Raw genomic sequence first — 21428 nt, forward strand, 5'->3', positions numbered from 1 at the left:
TTGGCAACTGTGATTGGGGTACCTACCCCACAGAAGGCCTGTAGGCATTAAAGTGGCTAGGCAGGCCAATTACCTGCCCAGGCTGCACCTGAAGAAGGAGTCAGGGAGCAAGCCACTAATTGAAAATGGGCTCAGCTGGGCAGGAACAGGAGGGGCCTATATAAAGTCCAGGAGCTGTGAGCAGCAAGAGGCTGTAAGGAAATAATCTATAATTATTTTCTGGAAGAAGGAAGCTTGAGTTGGCAAACTCAGAAAGTGGGGAGGGGGGGGAAGCTAGATAAGTTGGTTGAAGACCAAGGAAACAGCGACAGCAAGCTATAGACCTTGGCTGTTTGTTATAAGGTCTCTGGGCTGGAATCCAGTATAGAGGGTGGGCCTGGATTCCTCTACCAGCCACTGGGAAGTGGCACAGAGCATTGGAGACATCAGCTGGATGGTGGGTCTGGAATGACTTTGATTTCCCTGGAAAGGGAGGATTTTAGTGGCCTGTCTAGAAGGCCAAGCCCCAAACAGTAAGCTGCAGCTCCAGGAGTGAGAGGTGAGCAAGAGAGACAATGGGTGGAGAGGATGGCTAGGAGGAGGTCTCATGTGCAGTGAGTGGGCCCTGTGACAGCAATTCTCACAATTTAGCATGAATTTTTTGGTACTTAAAATCCCAGTCCTTGGAATTACATAAGAATCTCAGCTCTCCCTCTTTTTTAAAAATAAGTAAGTCTCTAGTCCTGATTGCAGAGAATAGTTTGAGACCATATATCATACCTCTTAAAAAGCCAGGAAGCAAATACAGAGAATAAACAGAGAATGTTTATTTTAAAATCTTGGGGAGTTTGTGGTTTTTTAGACCATTTTTAGGGGGGTGACTTGTTGGGGTTGGAAATACTGAAGAAGGGAAGTATTAGATTTGGAGGTTGGTCTTGATTATATGTGAGGCTCTTTCCAGCCTACTTCTGTGTATTTAAACATAATTGGGCCTGATTCTCTTTAATACTAAGTCCCCTTTACGCAAGAAGCCTTAGCATAAATTATGAATGAGGCTCAGTCACTAACAAACATCTAGTGTGGTTAAACTAGCCAGAGTGGACAAGCATATTGGTTGTAATTCTGTTTATTAAACCATGTTATACACTTTCATATATGTAGATCCAGTCGTCTACCCAACAATGTTCAAACAAAGCTATAAGAACAATATTCTCCATAATGATCGGGGAAGCCATATTAGAAACCTGCTAGCAACAATCATGCTTAAACATGGCTGTTGCAAGTATGCTTTCACCATAATATGGGCAAAGCATGTTGGTATATCTCCTTCAAAGTATTCATCTGGCTATGAATCTGGAAAATGCCAGTCTTCTCAAGGTTAGCTGCTGCAATGTCTTTTTTGATTGGAAATTCCTGTGCAGAAATTTTCAGTTAACTATTACACTATATATCCCACAAATTTGGGGGTTAAATATGGACTATTTTAATCAGGAAGCATAAATTTAAGCTAAGCATAAACCTACCAGTTACCCCCCTGGAGCCCGGATCCTGCAATTGCATTCCCACAGACACATTCCCTTCAACAAGGAACTGCATAGATGCAGAAATCGGCCTGTGTTTATATAAGTATGGATAGGGGTCTATACACTAGCCTTGTTACATGTGCAAACTTCATAAACAAGAATATTGGATGGTCTTTTAGTCCAAAACTACTATCTGTTTACACTGGTTTCATATTAATGGCAAAAAAGTAAGTTAAATTACAGTACATAACTGGAACTCTATGTAGTTCTTTTGTATGGAAAAAAGATATAGCAGGCCATATCTTGCTATCGATCTTCAAGCAGAGCCATATCAAAATCAATGGAGCGTTCTGCTTAGAAATTGTTGGCATGGTGTGGCCCAGTGTCAGGCAACTGGAAATCATTAAACTGATGATGTAAGTGGCTTGTATGTGGGGGAGAAGCAGATATCGTGCACTTTTTATGACTTAAAAAAAATCATATTTCAGCATTTTTTTTCCCATCACATCAGGGGCTCTGACAGGGCTGTGTTCTGCATTCAGACTAAATCATACAGAAAAATAGAGGCAGATTTTTCTTGTAACAGATTAATTCTTAAAGCAAAGAGCCTGTTTTCTTAGTTGCACATTAAGTGTAATATAGTAAGAAATGTCCATTGGGTTTTGTTTGTTGTATGGCCGGACAGTTGGTATAGATTAAGTCTGACATTTTAGAATGTTCTCAAGAAACTAGATGTTACTTTGTAAAATCTCTGAACAGTGGTGCTAGATATTTAAATTTACTCTGGGTTTACACTGGTGTAACTGAGTAGAATTTGGCCCATGTCATGGAATTTGACGGCATGTGAGAAGTTGTACAAGGACATAAGAACATAAGAAAGGCCGTACCGGGTCAGACCAAAGGTCCATCTAGCCCAGTATCTGTCTACCGACAGTGGCCAATGCCAGGTGCCCCTGAGGGAGTGAACCTAACAGGCAATGATCAAGTGATCTCTCTCCTGCCATCCATCTCCATCCTCTGACGAACAGAGGCTGGGGACACCATTCTTACCCATCCTGGCTAATAGCCATTTATGGACTTAGCCACCATGAATTTATCCAGTCCCCTTTTAAACATTGTTATAGTCCTAGCCTTCACAACCTCCTCAGGTAAGGAGTTCCACAAGTTGACTGTGCGCTGCGTGAAGAAGAACTTCCTTTTATTTGTTTTAAACCTGCTGCCTATTAATTTCATTTGGTGACCCCTAGTTCTTGTATTATGGGAATAAGTAAATAACTTTTCCTTATCCACTTTCTCAAAATCACTCATGATTTTATATACCTCTATCATGTCCCCCCTTAGTCTCCTCTTTTCCAAACTGAAGAGTCCTAGCCTCTTTAATCTTTCCTCATATGGGACCCTCTCTAAACCCCTAATCATTTTAGTTGCTCTTTTCTGAACCTTTTCTAGTGCTAGAATATCTTTTTTGAGGTGAGGAGACCACATCTGTACACAGTATTCAAGATGTGGGCGTACCATGGATTTATATAAGGGCAATAATATATTCTCAGGCTTATTCTCTATCCCCTTTTTAATTATTCCTAACATCCTGTTTGCTTTTTTGACCGCCTCTGCACACTGCGTGGACATCTTCAGAGAACTATCCACGATAACTCCAAGATCTTTTTCCTGACTCGTTGTAGCTAAATTAGCCCCCATCATGTTGTATGTATAGTTGGGGTTATTTTTTCCAATGTGCATTACTTTACATTTATCCACATTAAATTTCATTTGCCATTTTGTTGCCCAATCACTTAGTTTTGTGAGATCTTTTTGAAGTTCTTCACAATCTGCTTTGGTCTTAACTATCTTGAGTAGTTTAGTGTCATCTGCAAACTTTGCCACCTCACTGTTTACCCCTTTCTCCAGATCATTTATGAATAAATTGAATAGGATTGGTCCTAGGACTGACCCTTGGGGAACACCACTAGTTACCCCTCTCCATTCTGAGAATTTACCATTAATTCCTACCCTTTGTTCCCTGTCCTTTAACCAGTTCTCAATCCATGAAAGGACCTTTCCTTTTATCCCATGACAGCTTAATTTACGTAAGAGCCTTTGGTGAGGACCTTGTCAAAGGCTTTCTGGAAATCTAAGTACACTATGTCCACGGATCCCCCTTGTCCACATGTTTGTTGACCCTTCAAAGAACTCTAATAGATTAGTAAGACACGATTTCCCTTTACAGAAACCATGTTGACTATTGCTCAAGAGTTTGTTTTTCTATGTGTCTGACAATTTTATTCTTTACTATTGTTTCAACTAATTTGCCCGGTACCGACGTTAGACTTACCGGTCTGTAATTGCCGGGATCACCCCTAGAGCCCTTTTTAAATATTGGCGTTACATTAGCTAACTTCCAGTCATTGGGTACCGAAGCCGATTTAAAGGACAGGTTACAAACCTTGGTTAATAGTTCCGCAACTTCACATTTGAGTTCTTTCAGAACTCTTGGGTGAATGCCATCTGGTCCCGGTGACTTGTTAATGTTGAGTTTATCAATTAATTCCAAAACCTCCTCTAGTGACACTTCAATCTGTGACAGTTCCTCAGATTTGTCACCTACAAAAGCCAGCTCAGGTTTGGGAATCTCCCTAACATCCTCAGCCGTGAAGACTGAAGCAAAGAATCCATTTAGTTTCTTCGCAATGACTTTATCATCTTTAAGCGCTCCTTTTGTATTTTCATCGTCAAGGGGCCCCACTGGTTGTTTAGCAGGCTTCCTGCTTCTGATGTACTTAAAAACATTTTGTTATTACCTTTGGAGTTTATGGCTAGCCATTCTTCAAACTCCTCTTTGGCTTTTCTTATTACACTCTTGCACTTAAGTTGGCAGTGTTTGTGCTCCTTTCTATTTGCCTCACTGGGATTTGACTTCCACTTTTTAAAGGAAGTCTTTTTATCTCTCACTGCTTCTTTTACATGGTTGTTAAGCCACGGTGGCTCTTTTTTAGTTCTTTTACTGTTTTTCTTAATTTGGGGTATACATTGAAGTTGGGCCTCTATTATGGTGTCTTTAAAAAGGGCCCACGCAACTTGCAGGGATTTCACTTTAGTCACTGTACCTTTCAACTTTTGTCTAACTAACCCCCTCATTTTTGTATAGTTCCCCCTTTTGAAAGTAAAGGCCACAGTGTTGGGCAGTTGAGATGTTCTTCCCACCACAGGGATGTTGAATGCTATTGTATTATGGTCACTATTTCCAAGCGGTCCTGCTATAGTTACCTCTTGGACCAGCTCCTGCGCTCCACTCAGGATTAAATCTAGAGTCGCCTCTCCCCTTGTGGGTTCCCGTACCAGCTGCTCCATGAAGCAGTCATTTAAAGTATCGAGAAATTTTATCTCTGCATTTCGTCCTGAAGTGAAATGTTCCCAGTCAATATGGGGATAATTGAAATCCCCCACTATTTATTGGGTTCTTAATTTTGATAGCCTCTCTAATTTCCCTTAGCATTTCATCATCACTATTACTGTCCTGGTCAGGTAGTCGATAATAGATCCCTACTGTTATATTTTTACTAGAGCATGAAATTTCTATCCATAGAGACTCTATGGAACCTGTGGATTCGCTTAAGATTTTTACTTCATTTGAATCTACACTTTCTTTAACATATAGTGCCACTCCTCCCCCTGCATGGCCTGTTCTGTCCTTCCGATATATTTTGTACCCCAGACCAATAATTTGATGCATCAACGACAATATTTTGGCTAGCACTTGCAATAAACCCATAACTAGTGGCTGGGACATGAGGCAGAAGTTAGTTTTGCTATTCAAAATATCTCAGAAGGATGCAGCCCAGAACCACAAATGGTAGGAGTCATGAAAGGGCTATTTTAGGATTCAGGAGACCAGGGTTGCATGTTTGTGTGTGAGATTTAGGTTCCTGAACCCCCTGCAGATTATTCCTGCTCATAGGTTCCAAGTCAGAAAAGGCATCCTTAATCAGAACAGCACTTAAGCATGTGCTTAACTTTAAGCCTGTTCATAAGTGCTTTCCTGAGTATTGATGGATAGAACCATGTGCTTTCCTGAATCATGGCCTTAGTAGACAGGGGCGGCTTTAGGAATTTCGCCGCCCCAAGCACGGCGGCACACCGTGGGGGGTGCTCTGGCGTTCACCGGTCCCGCGGCTCCCGTGGACCTCCTGCAGACGTGCCTGGGGAGGGTCCGCTGGTCCTGCGGCTCCGGTGGAGCATCCACAGGCACGTCTGTGGGAGGTCCACCGGAGCCGCGGGACCAGCGGACCCTCCACAGGCATGCCTGTGGGAGGTCCACCGGAGCCGCCTGCCACCCTCCCGGCAAAATGCCGCCCCAAGCGCGCGCTTGGCGCGCTGGGATCTGGAGCCGGCCCTGTTAGTAGAGATTGTATGAGGGGGCTGTGGGTGAGGGCTGGTCTTGGGCAGAGTAGAGATGCATAGAAATTCTCATTTTGCAGCACATCAGGATTGCTGAGTGAATTGATCACAAAGTATTCATCAAATTTTGTTCACAAAATGTCCATAAGTCAGTTTCCAACTCCTGAAGTTATTCATTATTCAAAACTATGAATTTCCTTGCAGGTTTATTCCTTGGGTGATCAGTTCCTGAACCATTTGCTGCAAATACTCAGTTTTCAAACTTCAAAATTCACACTTCAGTGTTTAGCTATACAAGTCATGTGGTGGTGTTTTTGTTCCGGGGTAGGATGATTTTCATAACCAGCCAACACTGTGAATTGCGAATCACAAATTAATATACAAATCAAAATCAGTTTTCAGCAAATATTCAAAGATTTGAGATTAAAATTTGCTTTTTGTACCAATGTTCATGAAGCCCGAGCATTTCAAGTGAACATGGAAATGTTTCAAACATGGTGGAATTATTTTAAAATAGGAACAATATTCAGTTTTCCTCCATTATTTATTCAGTTATGGGGGTTCATTATGTCTCAGCAGGTAACAGCTAAAATGTTGCACTAGATTAATGAAAGCCGATCTACATAATTTGTTGACAATTCAATTCAGAAGGGATTCCTCAGACTGAAGCTCCAGTCCATACATGTGTATGCAGGTGCTTAATTTTACTCATGTGAGGAGTCCTCAAAGTATTATGTGTTTGCAGGATTGGGACTGATGTATATTTTATGATTTGAATTTTTTTAATTCATTCAACAAGACAGGGAGGATAATAGTTTTTTCCTCTCTATAACTTTAATACTTTGTTCATTGCAGAAATAGCCATGTAATTCTTAGCAGAGCTATTTTAATTCTGTTAAAAAATTTTAACTACACTCAATAGCAGAATTTAAGGATACTCCAAGCCTTTGGCTTCTTTTGTTATGTCTCATTATTTTACTTATACAGCTCCTAAATGACATGTGGTGAAATTCACATGTAGGGTGATGTGTCAAAGCAAGGCACCATTTAGAACTGGCACAAAAGGCTGCACTTGGGAGTTGTGGGTAAAGCAGTAATTAAAAGGTACCCACTACACACTGCAGAAAGGGCATCCCTGAAGGTCTCCCTGCATAGACTGCTACTTAAGACCAGATAGGATTAGACTGGGGACAGGCCAGAGGAGAGGGATACAGATCCATGTTTTCAAAGGTCCCATAGCCTTCATACAGCTGATGAAACTTGGGCAGAAGGGATATTATCCAGCCTACATGCTGGAATAGCAGCTGTGAAGGGAAGAGGAGCTGTGCAGCGGTCCTGCATCCTTACCTCAGTTTGAGGGATGGATTCAGACATCCATCCACACAGAGCTTGAATACTTGAGGTCTATGTGGTTGGAGTAAAATATGCTGCATGTGCAATTTGTATGATGATTTATTAAAGGCTTACACTCCTCCAGAGTAAATTAAGATCTTGGAAATATATTTTCTTGCAATTTAGTGCATTTTATTTTCTGTTAAAATTTAGCTATTTCCACAAATATTTTAAATGCAAGTGCTATAAAATGTATCATTTGGGAATTATGGTGTTTCTAGCATTCAGAGATTAATAGAATGCTATATAATTGTTGTAATGGCTCCACCTAGTGAGTGTTTTTGTCACTTCCTATAGATTATTTGGCTCTCTGTTTTCTTCAAGTTAAATGTATCAAGTCTTTTGATATGTGCAGAGCTTTGACTGGTCAGGCAAAGCATTTACCTCTACTTTAACATTATAAATCATGTGTGGTTTTTGATATGAGTTGTAAAAGTAGAGTGCTGACCACCCATAGTCATTAAAGTTCTCTTGACTCTTTTTATACTAGTAGTTAGTTCTAGTGTCTGGCCAAGGGCCAAGTTCTCACTTGTTACATTCATCCACCCTTAAGGGCCTGATCCAGTTCTCATTGGACCACGTTTATTATTGCGGTATAGTACTTTAGCACCACCTAGGCTGGTGTAAAGGGACTCTAGGTCAGGCATAATCACAGCCAGCAGAATACTCTGGTGCAGATGGCCTGTATGCCATGTACAGAGCCAGTTTCACCAGCAAGAATCCTTACTCTCAATGCAGGAAATCTAAGGCTTCTGTCCTGCCAAGGTGTCTGCCATTAATGGACCCTTATACTCATATGGAATCCCATTGTTTTCAATGAGAACTTACAGTGGTGTTAAGGCCTGTGCTGGAATCCCTTTGCCGGAATAGGGCTCGCATAGACAATACACAGAAAATGGAGTGAAACAAATGGGAACCATTTTTAAGCTATTAGTCTCTATTATATTGCCATCCAGCTCCCAACATTTACCTAAACTAATTTATGACTTCTCTTTTATAACTAACCCTATTTTTCCCAATCCTGACTACTAAGCTTTATTTTCTAGCTGTCTACAATACCCAATAGTTACACTTTGTAGACAAAGTACCCTTTCACTATGAACAGCAGGTGTTCTCCCACTTTGTGTTCTCTACTGGCCCAACTTCACACAACAACACCTAGTCAGTCTCCAGTGCCTTTACCACACAACCTCCTGCCTTTGGACAAACTATCAATAAGAGCAGGAGTGATACTAAGCATGTTTGCATCAGTGTCCTGACAAAATTCTCGCTGTGGTAATTACACTGTACTCTAATCCCTCCTGCAGTTTCAATGGGATGCAATGATAGTCTTTACCTCTTGTCCTAAACAGTGATGTAGTGGTGCTATGTTGCATCCTACCCAAGATGTGGGTATACTGCTTTTGAAGCTTATTAAAAACAAAAAGTAGGGGAAAAAAGTATCTTAACCAGCTTAATTCACTTCCACTCTTGATGCTGCCCTGTGTCATCAGGGGCTGCTCTGTCCCAGAGAGGGACTTTACTCCTGGAGGAGGAGACATGGTGTTTGCATCATTGTTCTCCACCATGATATGCCATTGGAAGAGAAGCTTTAAACTGTGGTCAGAATTCTATAGAAGTCTTGCTGGTGGAGGTTGCTGCCCAGTAGATGTGTGAATAAATGAATCCTCCAGCATCCCTGGTTGTGTTCCTTCTTCCACTAGTATCGCCTACTTTCTGTGATACACTGACCAGCTACAGGGCACAAGGGCACGGTAGTGACACCTTGTACCATTGCAAATGCCCGCTGGCTGGATTTTTGCCACCAACAGCCAAAGGGGAAGGTTAGTGAGAACTTGCCCACTGTTTGATTTGCTGGGGAAAAATGGGAAATTGAGGTAGTGGACAGGCCTGAAGCCAGAGTGGGTAAGTCCCTCCTACATGAATCAAAATCAGCTGCTACAACTTGCCAACTCTTGTGGCTTTTTATTGTGATTCTTGTGTGGTTTTTTCTTAAATTTCCACATTAGTTGAATGACACTGCATGTGACTTTCTCCAGGCTAAATTCTTTCCCCACCTACCTGCCCCTCAAAAAAGATAGATAAAAAAATCCATCGTTCTGTATTCTCCTCCCCATTCAAATCCACCTGTTTTGTATTCTTCTCACCCAAATCAATGCACCCCTCCATACTCACCAGTTTTGATTTACCATCATGCTCATAGCTGCCAAATGTTGTGCAGCTTTGTATGAGATATTTCTCATAGTTACTGACTTCTCCGTTGGAGTGGCCTGGAGCAGGGGGAAGGAGAGTGGCAAGGAGACTATCCTTTTGCTAAAGTCTGGGGGTTTTGTGGGTACTTGTAGAAGCTACTGAGGCGCTTAACTGAGGTTGTTAGGGACAGTGTCCCCCATTCTGCCTCCACTTTGATTTTCTCAGAGTTATGTCCCCCCCCCACTGGGAAGCTATTTGTTATATTTAGGGAGTTCAGAGAACTTCCTGGAGGTGTTTGAGTGAAGACAGTACATGTAGAGGAAGGCATAGAGCTTTAATGTTGCATGGTCTTGGTTTTATCTCTTTATGCTTTCACACTGAATACTGTTCCCCATTCAGCTCCTTTCCCAGAGGTGTAGCTAAAATGGTGCAAGTGCTACAGCCATGCCAGGACCCACAAGATTATGGTGACCCAACCAGACTGAGCAGCACTCCACTACTTCACTCAAATTTGGCCCTGCTGACCCTTCATCAGACATTGGAACCACGAGGTTAAATGTGACTCCCAGTGCGACCAGATGCATGGGGAGGTGCCACTGCCACAGAGGTGTGGCCCACTTGCCCCTATGTTATGACAGGGGGATGGCAGAGCCCAATTTGAGTGGCATTGCAACCTGATGCATGGTGTCACAGCACCACTCATACTTGCTCTGGTTGCCCTTCCATCATGACAGAGGGAAGGTTGGGCTGAACCTGAGTGGGGCTGTGACCAGGTGCACCAGGTTGCAATGCCAGTCATCACTCAAATTTGGTTTGTGCTGTGTGAGTGTGGGCTGGGCGATGGGAACAAATGGAGCTGCTGGGTGGCCAGGATTGGGAGGTGATGCCTTTGCCCATGATGGGAGCAGAGGGCTGAGTTGGGGAGTACCAGTGAATGGCTAGGATGGTCCCTCAACCTCCTGCATTCAAGTCACTGCTTTCTCCATGGTCCACCAGGGGCTGCATTGAGAGCACTGGAGAGACAATCTTCTCCCCTTTCAGATCTGGCAGTCCAAGCATCCATGGTGGCTAGGAGGAGCAAATGCAGGAAAATTACTGCTTCCTTTTGCAGCAAGCTAATTGTATGAACTCCCAGCTGTGCTGCCAGGACATATGATGGGGAGGGGCAGTTGAGTATCACGCCTGATGTGTGAGACACACAGGTCTGCAGCAAGCTTCTTCCCCTAGACACTTGGAGGCTTCCCTATCATGCAGCTGTTCTCTGCAACAGCAGTAGCTGTAGTGGCAGATGGGTATCCAGTAGCCTCTGTTACCAATGACTGGCAGGTCACTGGCTGTAGGGTGCTTGGATGGGTGTGATCCTCTTTGTTAGTGGACTGAGTGGAAGCCAGGGATGAGTCCTCTTTAGTTCTTGAGGTAGGTGGATCTCTCCTGACTTCTGGCTTTTCCCGGACCTGTGTTTGGAAGTCTGTTAGAGGAGTATGCTTCCCCTTGCTGGATGAGGAAGGGTGGCAACAGGAGAAGGAGCTCAGAACCTCATTCCTCATACTCCACATTGGGATTAGACAGACAGTCACTGGTAAGGTGAGAGGGAGGGTACAGCTGTCTACTGCAAGACAACAGAAGCTGCAGGAAAACCAATTAATCCTGCTGCCTTACATCTTCCTTATTGTTTATTACTGTAAAACCTTGGCCTCCTAGTAGGGTGCAGGTAATACATTGTATATCCATAATGTACTCATACTTATGTGGAATGGGTGTGTATGTAGGAGGAAGGGAGTTCCCTTGGTAGCAACTGAGTAAGAAGCAGCCAGTTCAGTCACAGCCTCAAGGGTTCTGCTCACTTTTAACTAGTGTCTGAATTTTGGGGCAAGCTGCATAACAATTGTGTGTGGGGGTTGTTATACTCCTAGCTGAACTGATTTCTTATTCACCTGTGATTACACAGGACTATGGAGAGGGCCAGCTTAAGAATTTTGGGTATGGTTAGTGAGAGGATACACATCCACTTTATGAAGTTTGGGGTGAAGGTCTAGATTAGTAGCAAGCACCTTCTCCCATGAATCTCTGTGAGGAGGAGAAGCAAAGGAGCAAGTTAACAACTCCTTCACTCAGGTAGTGGTGGCCTGTGGCCTAATATGCTTTGTGTGTTTTGAGCCTTTGTGGTTTGTGTTTTCAAGCTTTCTCTAACTAGGAAGGATTGAAACCTTTTAAAATAAAAGCTGAGGTTCTTGCATAAACATGATTCCAGGAGCCCCAGCCGTAAGAAAAACACCAAATATTACACTTAGTAGAGCCATTGTGATGGGGTGTGCTCCCCAGACTGGCCCCGCAAGAGCTGAAGTCGGCCAGGTGGGCCCAATCAGCTTATTAGGCTGCAAAAGGGAGTTTTAAAAAGCTGGAAGCAGCTAATTAGAAAAAGTCACTGTGAGAGACAGGCAGAGCTTCTACAAAAGAGAGGAAATTGGAAGCAGAAGGGGCTGTAAGGCAGTAGCCTACAGTCACTACCTGGGAGGAGGGAGCTTGGGCTGGTAAACCCAGAAAGAGGGGAAGACAGATAAACAGGAAGAAGCCCAGGAAAACAGCAGCTAGGGATAGGATCCTACAGACTTTGGCTGATTGTTATAGGATCTGTGGGCTGGAACCCAGTGTAGGGCCTGGGTTCCCCTATGAGCCATTGGGAAGTGGTGCAGGGCATTGGAGATGTCAGCCAGACAGCTGGTCCAGAAGAACTTTCCCTTCCCCAGAAAGGGGGGACTTTACTGACCTACACCAAGTCATAAACAAAAAGCTACAGCTTCATGAGTGAGGGGCCACAGGGTGAAAGATGACAGATAGATACACTACCAGAGGAGGCCAGCATGTAGCCAGAGCTCATGCCAGGAGAAGGTGCCACCAGCGGTGAGTGAACCCTGTGACGGTCAGCAAATGTGCAACTTGTTAGGAATTACTAAAGTGTTACCTGTGACAAATTCATTTTGAGGTAAATCCCAGAATACTCACGCAAACGAACTATAGGCAGAAATTCTTATGTCTGTGTGAACTGAAGCAACCAAATAGACTTTAAAACCGACACATCCTCCCAACAAAATGGGAACAAACCAGACCTTCATAAGAACTTTCTGGTTTGTGACAAAGCACTGTAACACTTAGCTTAATTATAACCTACTTATTGTCCTTGGTTTATAAAATACACAGCTAAGAATGCCATAATGCTCTTTGCCTTTCCCATGGGAAAGGCAAGATTGTTTTGCCAGCAAAACAATCCTATTCAATTCAATGGTTATGTCCACTTACACTTCAGTTGAATTTCTTTCAAAGACTCAAAAGTAATATGGTAGTTAAAAGTATTTTATGTATTTTTTTTTATTGAGCACTAATAGTTAACTTATTTTGAATAACAAACAAAAGCCTAAGCTATGCTCTAAACGCTACATATAAACATTTTATTGAGTTTGATGTGCTAGCTCCCTCAGCTAGGTATATTATGGGTAAACGTTATGAAGGCTAAAGACCACCTTTTGCTCCTCTTCCCCCCCACACCACCTGCCCCAAGACAAGTGACAAAACACCCATTGACTTCAGTGGGAGCACGAATTAGTCTATTATCGCTCAAATGAAAAAATTTAACACTCTTTTGGATAGAAGACACAAAAGAACATAGAAGATTGTTCCATGAAAGTCTAGTGTAAGAAGGGTATCTGGCATAACTTTGACAATTGCTTTAAACCGAGCAACTAAAATGGGGTGCCTTAGTCCCATTGACGTTATGCCAAAGGGATTTCTGTGCACAGAGCACTAGCAGGATCAGGACCATAAACAAAATGCTCTGCTGTAACAATTTTAATTCTTGGCCATCCTTAACTAGGGTCAGATCACTCCCTCCCAGGGTAGAAGACTAAAGTGAGGAGGAGACTCCATGAGGTTACCTTGTAAAGTTTCTCTGACATTGTTCCATCAGGAGTTGGGGGTTCCCCACAACCCAGAATGAGTTGTAGGTCCAGGCCCTGCAGGTCATAGGGGATCCACAAATGATGAGGGTCTCATGCTGGCTCTTCTCTCTGGGAAAGATCCATAGAAAGGCCATGGTTGGTTGGTTTTTTGTTTGTTTTGGTATATTCCATAAGGGTGTGGTTTGTGGTTTTTTTTGTTTTGTTTTAATATAATTTAATTAGGAATTATAACTTTGCTATGCCGCCTTATAGGATGGTTCAAAAACCCCTACAGATGGATGGATCTTTCTATAGGACTTTTGACTACATTCTGTTGGACTCTATTATTTTATTCCTACTGAATTCTATAGGGCTTCTCTAGAATTATGCCTGTTCCCCTGTCTCCATGGCAGTTCTAATGGAACCAGACTATAGAGTATTCCCTACCTGTGACTCACTTTACTAGCATGGTGGTGCCCTGCAGAAAAGGTAGTACAGTCTTTTCCTAACTAGTCTCAGCAGTCCTGCTATGTGCCCCAACCCCTTCAAGAGGGGCCTGTCCCTGGCTTGCTCCATTGTCACACAATCTCTGCAAAAACTGACTCTATTGAGATGGGACAGTGCCATGGATACAGCTGACTTCCCCTTCTTCCATGTAGAATGGGTGTGTTCCATGCAGAAGGTGTGGAAAGGTTCTTCTATGTGCAAAATCTGGGGCACAATCAGGCGCAGAGTTCTGGGTTTTTTAAACCATTGGAGTTTGAGCCATAGGTCTGTAGCGTTCACTTTAATTTGATTTCCTATGCAGCTATTACACTTCTGGAGATGGTCCAAATCTAATTTTGGTGTCCTTTATTTAAATTAGGCTAAAAACCATAGAAGGGGGACACTTAGCACCTTGGAGAGTTGCAAGATGATAAATGACAGTATATCAAATAGATGTTTTTATTAAAATAAAAGGATCTGAATGAATAATACAATATACAGTGCATGTCAAATTCTACAGGAAGGGTGTGTTATGAATTCACTGCATGTTCAGGCAGCCAGAATGAGCAATTTCAATAATTTCACATCTTGTGTGAGAAAACCAATAGCAGACTGCCAAATGCCAGTCAGCTGAGAGTCATGTTTTTAGAAACAAAGAAATAGCATTTCTCAGATTAAGATATGGAGGAAAAATGTCCAATACCTAATCATCTTTTATGTGCTGGAAATAGTTAAATATTATACAACAGATAGCTAAAGAAAGAACATCTGAAGAAAACTGTTCATCTGCAGTCAAACTTTCAAAAGTGGCCACTGAGTTGAGATGCTTCACTTCAAACACCTTGACTATGATTTTCCGTAATAGGTAGCATAACACTTCAAACACAATGTGACCAACAAACAAAAAAACCTAAAACAAAATATTTGCCTTAAGAGAACATTAAGGTTGCAAAGCCAGGCACTCAAACTAAGAGATGCTATAATTAAAGTTACCCAATCATTCTGACCAACATCATACAGGAAGTCTGTGGCACAAAGCCAGGAATAGAACCCTACTCCCTTATAACCCAGTCCAGTGCCTTAACTATAATAGAACATCCTTTCTCTTCTTGCGACCCACTAACTTGTCCTGTGCACTGAGTGAGGCAGTAAGTTCTGTGATCAGGTAACTAAAGATATCAATGCTCACATAATCAATGCTCAGGACGCTAAAGTAAGGTTGCAGGGATGCAGGGTTCCACCTGCATGAAACAGTTGCAGGATCAAGGCCTAACAATAAGACTAATCAAGTATAACCGCTAAAAAAAGATGTATGATCACTATGTGGTAAAATGGTGATGCATGCAAATAATTGACTATAATCACTTGAGTGCCTTATATAGGCCTACTAAGAGGTGGGAAGAGAGAAACATTAAGTGACACATCTGCTAAATGAACACTCACCATCAGTAAAGAGCACTGGAATTTATCTTGCTGAATTTGACTTAAAAAATTTATAGACACTTATCCCATTCCTTGACAAAACACTAAAAGTACAGCAAGACACATCAGAACTGACATACAAAGTACAAAAAAATCCCTAAAAACCGCTCCCCAACACAACCTCTTTGAATACCCATTCAAAAGACTGGCTCCAGTGGATGCAGGGATCCATCTGCATGCAGCTCCTTCCAGGATGAGGATCTTATTAATTACACCAATGGAGAGGACTGGATCTCTTACTATGGTAAGAGTGTCAGGTGCTTCCAGAGCATGTGAATTGAAGTTCCATGTCATCCATACCTGACTCCAGCATATCTTGGAACATTTAGTATGTGTTTGTTAGATTGTCAAGTGAATAATACATCAGCATTAACTGCTTGTTAGTTTATTGGAGCCACAATACATCCCTCAATATAATCTGAGACAATGTTTTATGACTAATTTCTGACCCCAATTTTCCCTCACCCCATTTTTGGAATAGTTTCTCTGTAGGGAATCTGATAGTCCATAAAGATTCTGTCTAGTGCAATGTTTTACGGTATTAGTCACATCTAGTACTATCCCAAAGGTATAACATTGCTGTTTACCTTTTCTCAGATGCAGACATACAACTACATTGCAAGTATAATATAGGTAGCAGCGTCCACTTTGGAAAAAACTTTGCACGGCAGATGAGATTTCCTGTCTTCACTCTGTCAGTAAGAAGCTGATTTTATTCTATATTTGGATATAAGAGGCAGATATTTATATTTAGTGCTTATTTTGAACCAGAGTATGGCCAGCATAGCTGAGATAGATGCCCATAAATTAGAACTTTCCACTGGTAAGAATTGTATTAACCTATAACTAGTTAGCCTATGCTAGTCTTTGTATTGATTTTACATAACCCAAGTCCTGTGTCAAAGTGCTTTTGTTTTGCCTGCCTACAGAAAATTAGGAGCTTTGTTCAGATTGGGGGAAAATGCTATTTTTGATAGCATCCTAGGGAGCCAATTTATTTTGATGAGGCTTGCATGCCATGCACCACTAACATACATTCTTCTCAAAGTAGTTCCTCCTCTCTTAAATTTTTCCAGGGAAGGTAAAACATTTGTCACTTTCTGTGGGGGAGGAGATACTTTATCTTTAAGGAACCAGAAGACTAGAAAGATGTGTAATTGCTCTGGTGTCTTGAATTAGGGCAAGGGGTAAGGCTAATCTCCTGGATCAGTTTGCATGCTGGCTTGTCTGTCAGGACAGAAGCTGCTAAAATCATGTGGGGAATTTAAAGAGGGGGAAAGACAAGATAGCAACTAGAATTATGTAACTTTTAAGGTCTGATGGACAATAATGCTGACTTAGCATGATAAGTGAGAGGCATAAGCAGTGTCTAAGAGTTTGAGACATTGATCTTAAACTATGTCATAAAGAAACCTAATCAACTTATCTAGAGCTAGATTGTAACTTTGTCATAAGCCCTGTGTATGGGGTGTTGTGTAGCTTTGCCACCCAGGATTGGCACAGGGAAGGAGTCATGGCTCTGAGTCACAATTCCCAGCAGCAAATTTTCTGCTCCTGTGCTGGCTCAGGTCTGTTGGCCAGTATATTGTGGGGGGTGAAGTCAAGGCTCTACCTAGTTCCCACATGCTTTTTACCCTTCCCCTCAGAAAAGGAACGGCAGGTGTGTGGTGCCTTCTTAATTTTGTCCACTCAGGGTCATGGTCCAGGAAGGCTGTGTAGGAGTGCGAGGGAGGGTTTTACTCTGTATGGGTATGCTGTCCAGGCACAATCTAACCCCTAATGTTACTGTAAATATTATCTATGTACCTTTTGTCATACATTTAGCTGAACCCTAAAACGCTCAGGTCATCCAAAAGACTGGGGAACCTATGTCATATGCTGATAGTTAATGGAGTTCTAATTAACTTGATGGATAGTCTGCAGAATTTGAGTAATAGAGGGTGTCGCTCTGGATTCCTGTCTGACTAGTTTTGCAAGGTATGGTAAGGAAATACCTATGACTTCTTGGAACTTGCAGGGCAGCAGGGAGGTTTTACAGAGCCCAGGATCTTACCTTACATTCTACTTATTCTTCCCTCCCTGATACTTCACCTCTCAGTGTCCTCTCTTTTTTTCACCAGCTTGTTTAGATAGGATTTTTTTTTAATTTACTCATTAAACCTCCCTAACAAGGTCACTCTAGGTTTTGGTCATGTAATCATATTTCATCCAGTAGGATGACAGATGAGCAATACTATAGGAATGAGAGTGGATGATCAAATTTGGGACAACAGAGACCAGGTGCAGAGTCTGGGCTGGCCTCTCTAGCATCTGCTATTCTGCTGAAGAAATCTGTACACACAGCATCTCTAGATCTGTCCCTACTCATAAATTAGCTCACTTTCTGATGTCACAGTCACCACTCGTTCACTCTCATCTCTCTTGCCTCACCAACATTCATTCATTCACCTCCTTCAATTTGCCCAACCACAACTCATCCCTTTGCTAGCTGTTCCCCAGCCTGACTCACTCGTTTTCTTTTTGCCACCCCGCCTCCACATTTTTTCTTTTTCTCTTCCCTGCACCCACTCAGTCATTCAGCTTGGAAGCCTCTTTCTCCATGTGGCTGCCTTGGGAACACCCCCCCCCCCCCTTGAGCTGAGGAGGACATGGGAGAAATAGGGATTTTTCTCCTTTCTGGGGGACGTAGATAGACTTGAAGAATTATTCTTTTTCCAAAACTTTCTGTACAGAGACAAAAGGGGGGGTCCTTGAAGTTCAGGGATAGGAGTAGGGGCTAGTCATACGCCCAGTGGTCATGCTTCCTAGTCCAAAGAGGTATAAATTACATTATCCTGTATCCTTTAATTCCTTTGTTCCCTGAGGGATTCACCCCTAAGGGAAAGAAGACGGTTGTCTTCTGTGTCTTCTGCTGAGGGAAAAAGCAGCTTCTACTTCTGTCATGCTGTCTTGAGTGGCTCACAACTGCAAGTGCCAATCTTAGGTTAGACTGTTAGAAAACAGGGCCGACACCCCAAACTGGTGGTGTATTCTATAATTGTATTTCATCAGGCCGGTAACAAATGCGCACTCCTGGATCACTATACCAGTTTTACCATGGCATCATGGACAGTCCCCTGAGACCCTCCAGCCTGTCTTGCCACCCAGACAAACTGAACTTAGTGATAAAAGGTTATTAAAACCTTTTAGCTTACTCCTAACACCAAAGGGTCAGTCACTATCCATAGGTCCAACACTGGAGGGAGGGATAGCTCAGTGGTTTGAGCATTAGCCTACTAAACTGAGGGTTGTGAGTTCAATCCTTGAGAGGGCCACTTAAGGATCTGGGGCAAAATCAGTACTTCATGAAGGCAGGGGGCTGGACTTGATGACCTTCCAGCTCTATGAGATAGGTATATCTCCATTTCTTATTTAAAGGTCAATGGATACTCTCAATCCCTCACCAAAGACAATGCTGGCAGCCAATTTGTCTAGTAAACTAACTAAAGGTTTGTTAGCTAAGAAAAAGAAATGCTCTATTGAGCAGTTAAAGCAGATAAAATACATTAACCGGTGAGTAAATTTGTAAATCCAAAATTATAGCAGAGATGTAGTAATCTGCTAGTTTTCCATAAATCTCTCAAGATTACCCAAAATAACTTTGGGGATCTCTGTCTAGCAACTAGTGTCCAAATAGTTCAGAGATGAAGGATCTTTCCTTGGATCCATCTTTTATATCTTCATACAAAAAGCTAGCAACAGGTTCTGTGCCCATGTGGACCTTCCTTTGTTGGCTGTGTGTGAGGAATGCAGAGTTAGTCTGTGAATTCTTATTATGAACTCAGTGACCCTTGCTTTGAAGTTAGCAACCTTCTTCATGTACATTTCTAAGGGCATGGCTACACTTGCAGATGTAGGGCGCTTTGAGTTAAACCAGCCTTCGGAGAGTACAGTAGGGAAAGCGCTGTAGTCTGTCCACACTGACAGCTGCCAGTGCACCGGCGTGGCCACATTAGCAGCACAACAACAGCCACAGAGAGCAGTGCATTGTGGTAGCTATCCCAGCATGCAAGTGGCTGCAACATGCTTTTTCAAATGAGGGTGGAGTTGGGTGGAGTGTGACAGGGAGTGTGTTGTATATATGTGCAGTGGGGGAGAGTGGGTTTTGGGGGTGGGGCTGAGAGCATTTCAGCATGCTGTCTTGTAAGTTCAGACAGCAGCAGACGTCCCCCACCTCTTTCACACACACAGCCTTCCACAGTAATGGTTGCTTTGTCTCGGAGCAGATAAGCAGCCAGCTGTCAAACGCAGCTTTCAAAGGGCATATCCAAAACAATGACAAGAGTGGCCACTTGACTTAAGGGGATTATGGGACGTTTCCGGAGGCTGATCAGAGTGCAGTAATGCAACACCTCGTTCACACTGAAGCTGGGGCGCTCCAGCAGAGGCACATGAAACGTTATTCCTCTCGCCAAGGTGGAGCACCAGGAGCACTCTAGCCGTGGAGTCAGAGCACTCTACGTGCCTTGCCAGTGTGGATGGGTAGTGAGCTAGTGTGCCCGGGGCTCCTTTAATGTGCTGTAACTTGCACGTGTATCCAAGCCCCAAGGCTCCAATGGTGTTTGATGGGCAAAAGTAATTACTGGGATATACACTATATAAATTGTGAAGTAATAGCCCAGAACAATCCTTCATTAGTTTTCATGAAGTTTACACATCAAGTAAATTCTCATCTTAATACTAATACACTTCTAATCGAGGGTTAACTTAAGTACAGGGATATACATAATGTAATGGATAGCAATCAACAGGTTATAAATAAATGAAGACCATATAATTCACATTTCCTTTGAACTAAAGTAACATCTGAGTGAATTAGTATATTTTTGCATTTCTTTGATATTCACACACAAGTGAAATGGTTTATTGCTTAGACCTGAGCTGGCTGGTCAGCATCACAATTTCTTGCTAAGACCTTGATGCTGGAAGCTACTGAGAGTGCACTAAAGAATCATTCAGGAATACTATCTCTAAAACCAGCACTCTGACTTCACAGTGAGTAGAGAGCCTTCCCAATCACTATACCCAGTGCAGCATCAGTATGGTTTTCAATGGCTGGTAGGCTTGGGAGTGATTGTGTAATACAAGAAAAATAGTTTTGTTTATAGAGAGATGAATATTTAAATGTGCTTGCATCTTAAATAGTATTCAAAACTGGGCCTAGGCAAGTAGCCCTACCTTTACCTATTACCAGTCTTTTCTTTTTTCCAAGAAGTGCTCTAGTTCCATTAATGGGAGCAGGGTTTGTAATGTCTTCATAAAGTCCTTAGAAGGCTTGCCACTGACTTCAATAAGACCAGAATGTGGCCCAGAAAAGATTATGAAAGAATCCAGTAAAGTTACTATTCACTGAAAGGAACCAGACATATACAATGTAAAAAATACATCTGTAGAGAGGGAGCAAGCATACAAGTATACCAGGCTTCTGGAACTGAGAGGTGTCCTTGTTGTCTGGACTTAGCTTTTTCCAATTCCTTTATGGAAAAATTAAGACTTGAAGTACATTCTGTTTAGTGTCAGAGAAACCTCTTGTTTCTTTGTGTAAGTTACTGATGCAGAGCACAGATTTGTTTTGGACTTTGTTTAGTTTCTTATACTTTCTAAATATACCATCTATGCAAGAGTCTCTATCCTGATTTTTTGTTTGTTTGTTTTTTGTTTTTGTTTCCAGTTAACTTCCTAACACGAGATGGGCAGAACTCCAAGTGCTAAAAGAGGTTTGGTCCCTAGGGAAAGAGTACTGTTGCTATTTGACTACTGCCAGCGAAGGAGCTTCCCATAGGCGCTGGGGCTCTTCAATCACTGTTTTAGCTCTTTGAGCTATCCAGCTCTGACCTGCTTTTTGTATCTTCTGTTTTCTGCTTGGGTTTGGTGTCTTTTGTTTTTATATATATATATAAATAAATTTTCTTTGGTTTGCTTCTCTAGGTCTGTTCAGCATGGAAACTTTGGTCCCTGGACTCAGGTCTTTCTTCAGAACTTCATCTTAGTACTCTAGAGTTTTGTC

The 21428-nt window shown here is 42.4% G+C and overlaps 1 protein-coding gene and 1 long non-coding RNA gene across 3 annotated transcripts in view; one reads left to right on the top strand and one right to left on the bottom strand.

The window, feature by feature from the left end:
• The first annotated feature begins 236 nt into the window (after positions 1-236).
• CDS1 (CDP-diacylglycerol synthase 1) overlaps positions 237-21428 on the top strand; it is a 92516-nt gene continuing 71324 nt past the window's right edge. The window contains exon 1 of one of the 2 annotated variants that reach the window (XM_039541448.1): positions 237-538. Coding sequence is in view for 1 of the 2 variants with exons in the window: in XM_039541446.1 (XP_039397380.1) it covers positions 434-436 (3 nt within the window). In the remaining variant the exon portion in view is untranslated. The remainder of the gene's footprint in view (positions 539-21428) is intronic. The other variant, XM_039541446.1, reaches the window with a different exon arrangement.
• Positions 6203-16067, bottom strand: LOC120406540. Its single transcript, XR_005599339.1, has 3 exons — positions 15970-16067; positions 13412-13543; positions 6203-6249 (listed from the first exon to the last, which is right to left on the bottom strand). It is a non-coding gene; the product is annotated as an uncharacterized LOC120406540 (long non-coding RNA).

Source organism: Mauremys reevesii, linkage group 5 (assembly GCF_016161935.1).
Source record: "Mauremys reevesii isolate NIE-2019 linkage group 5, ASM1616193v1, whole genome shotgun sequence".
NCBI lineage: Eukaryota > Metazoa > Chordata > Testudines > Geoemydidae > Mauremys > Mauremys reevesii.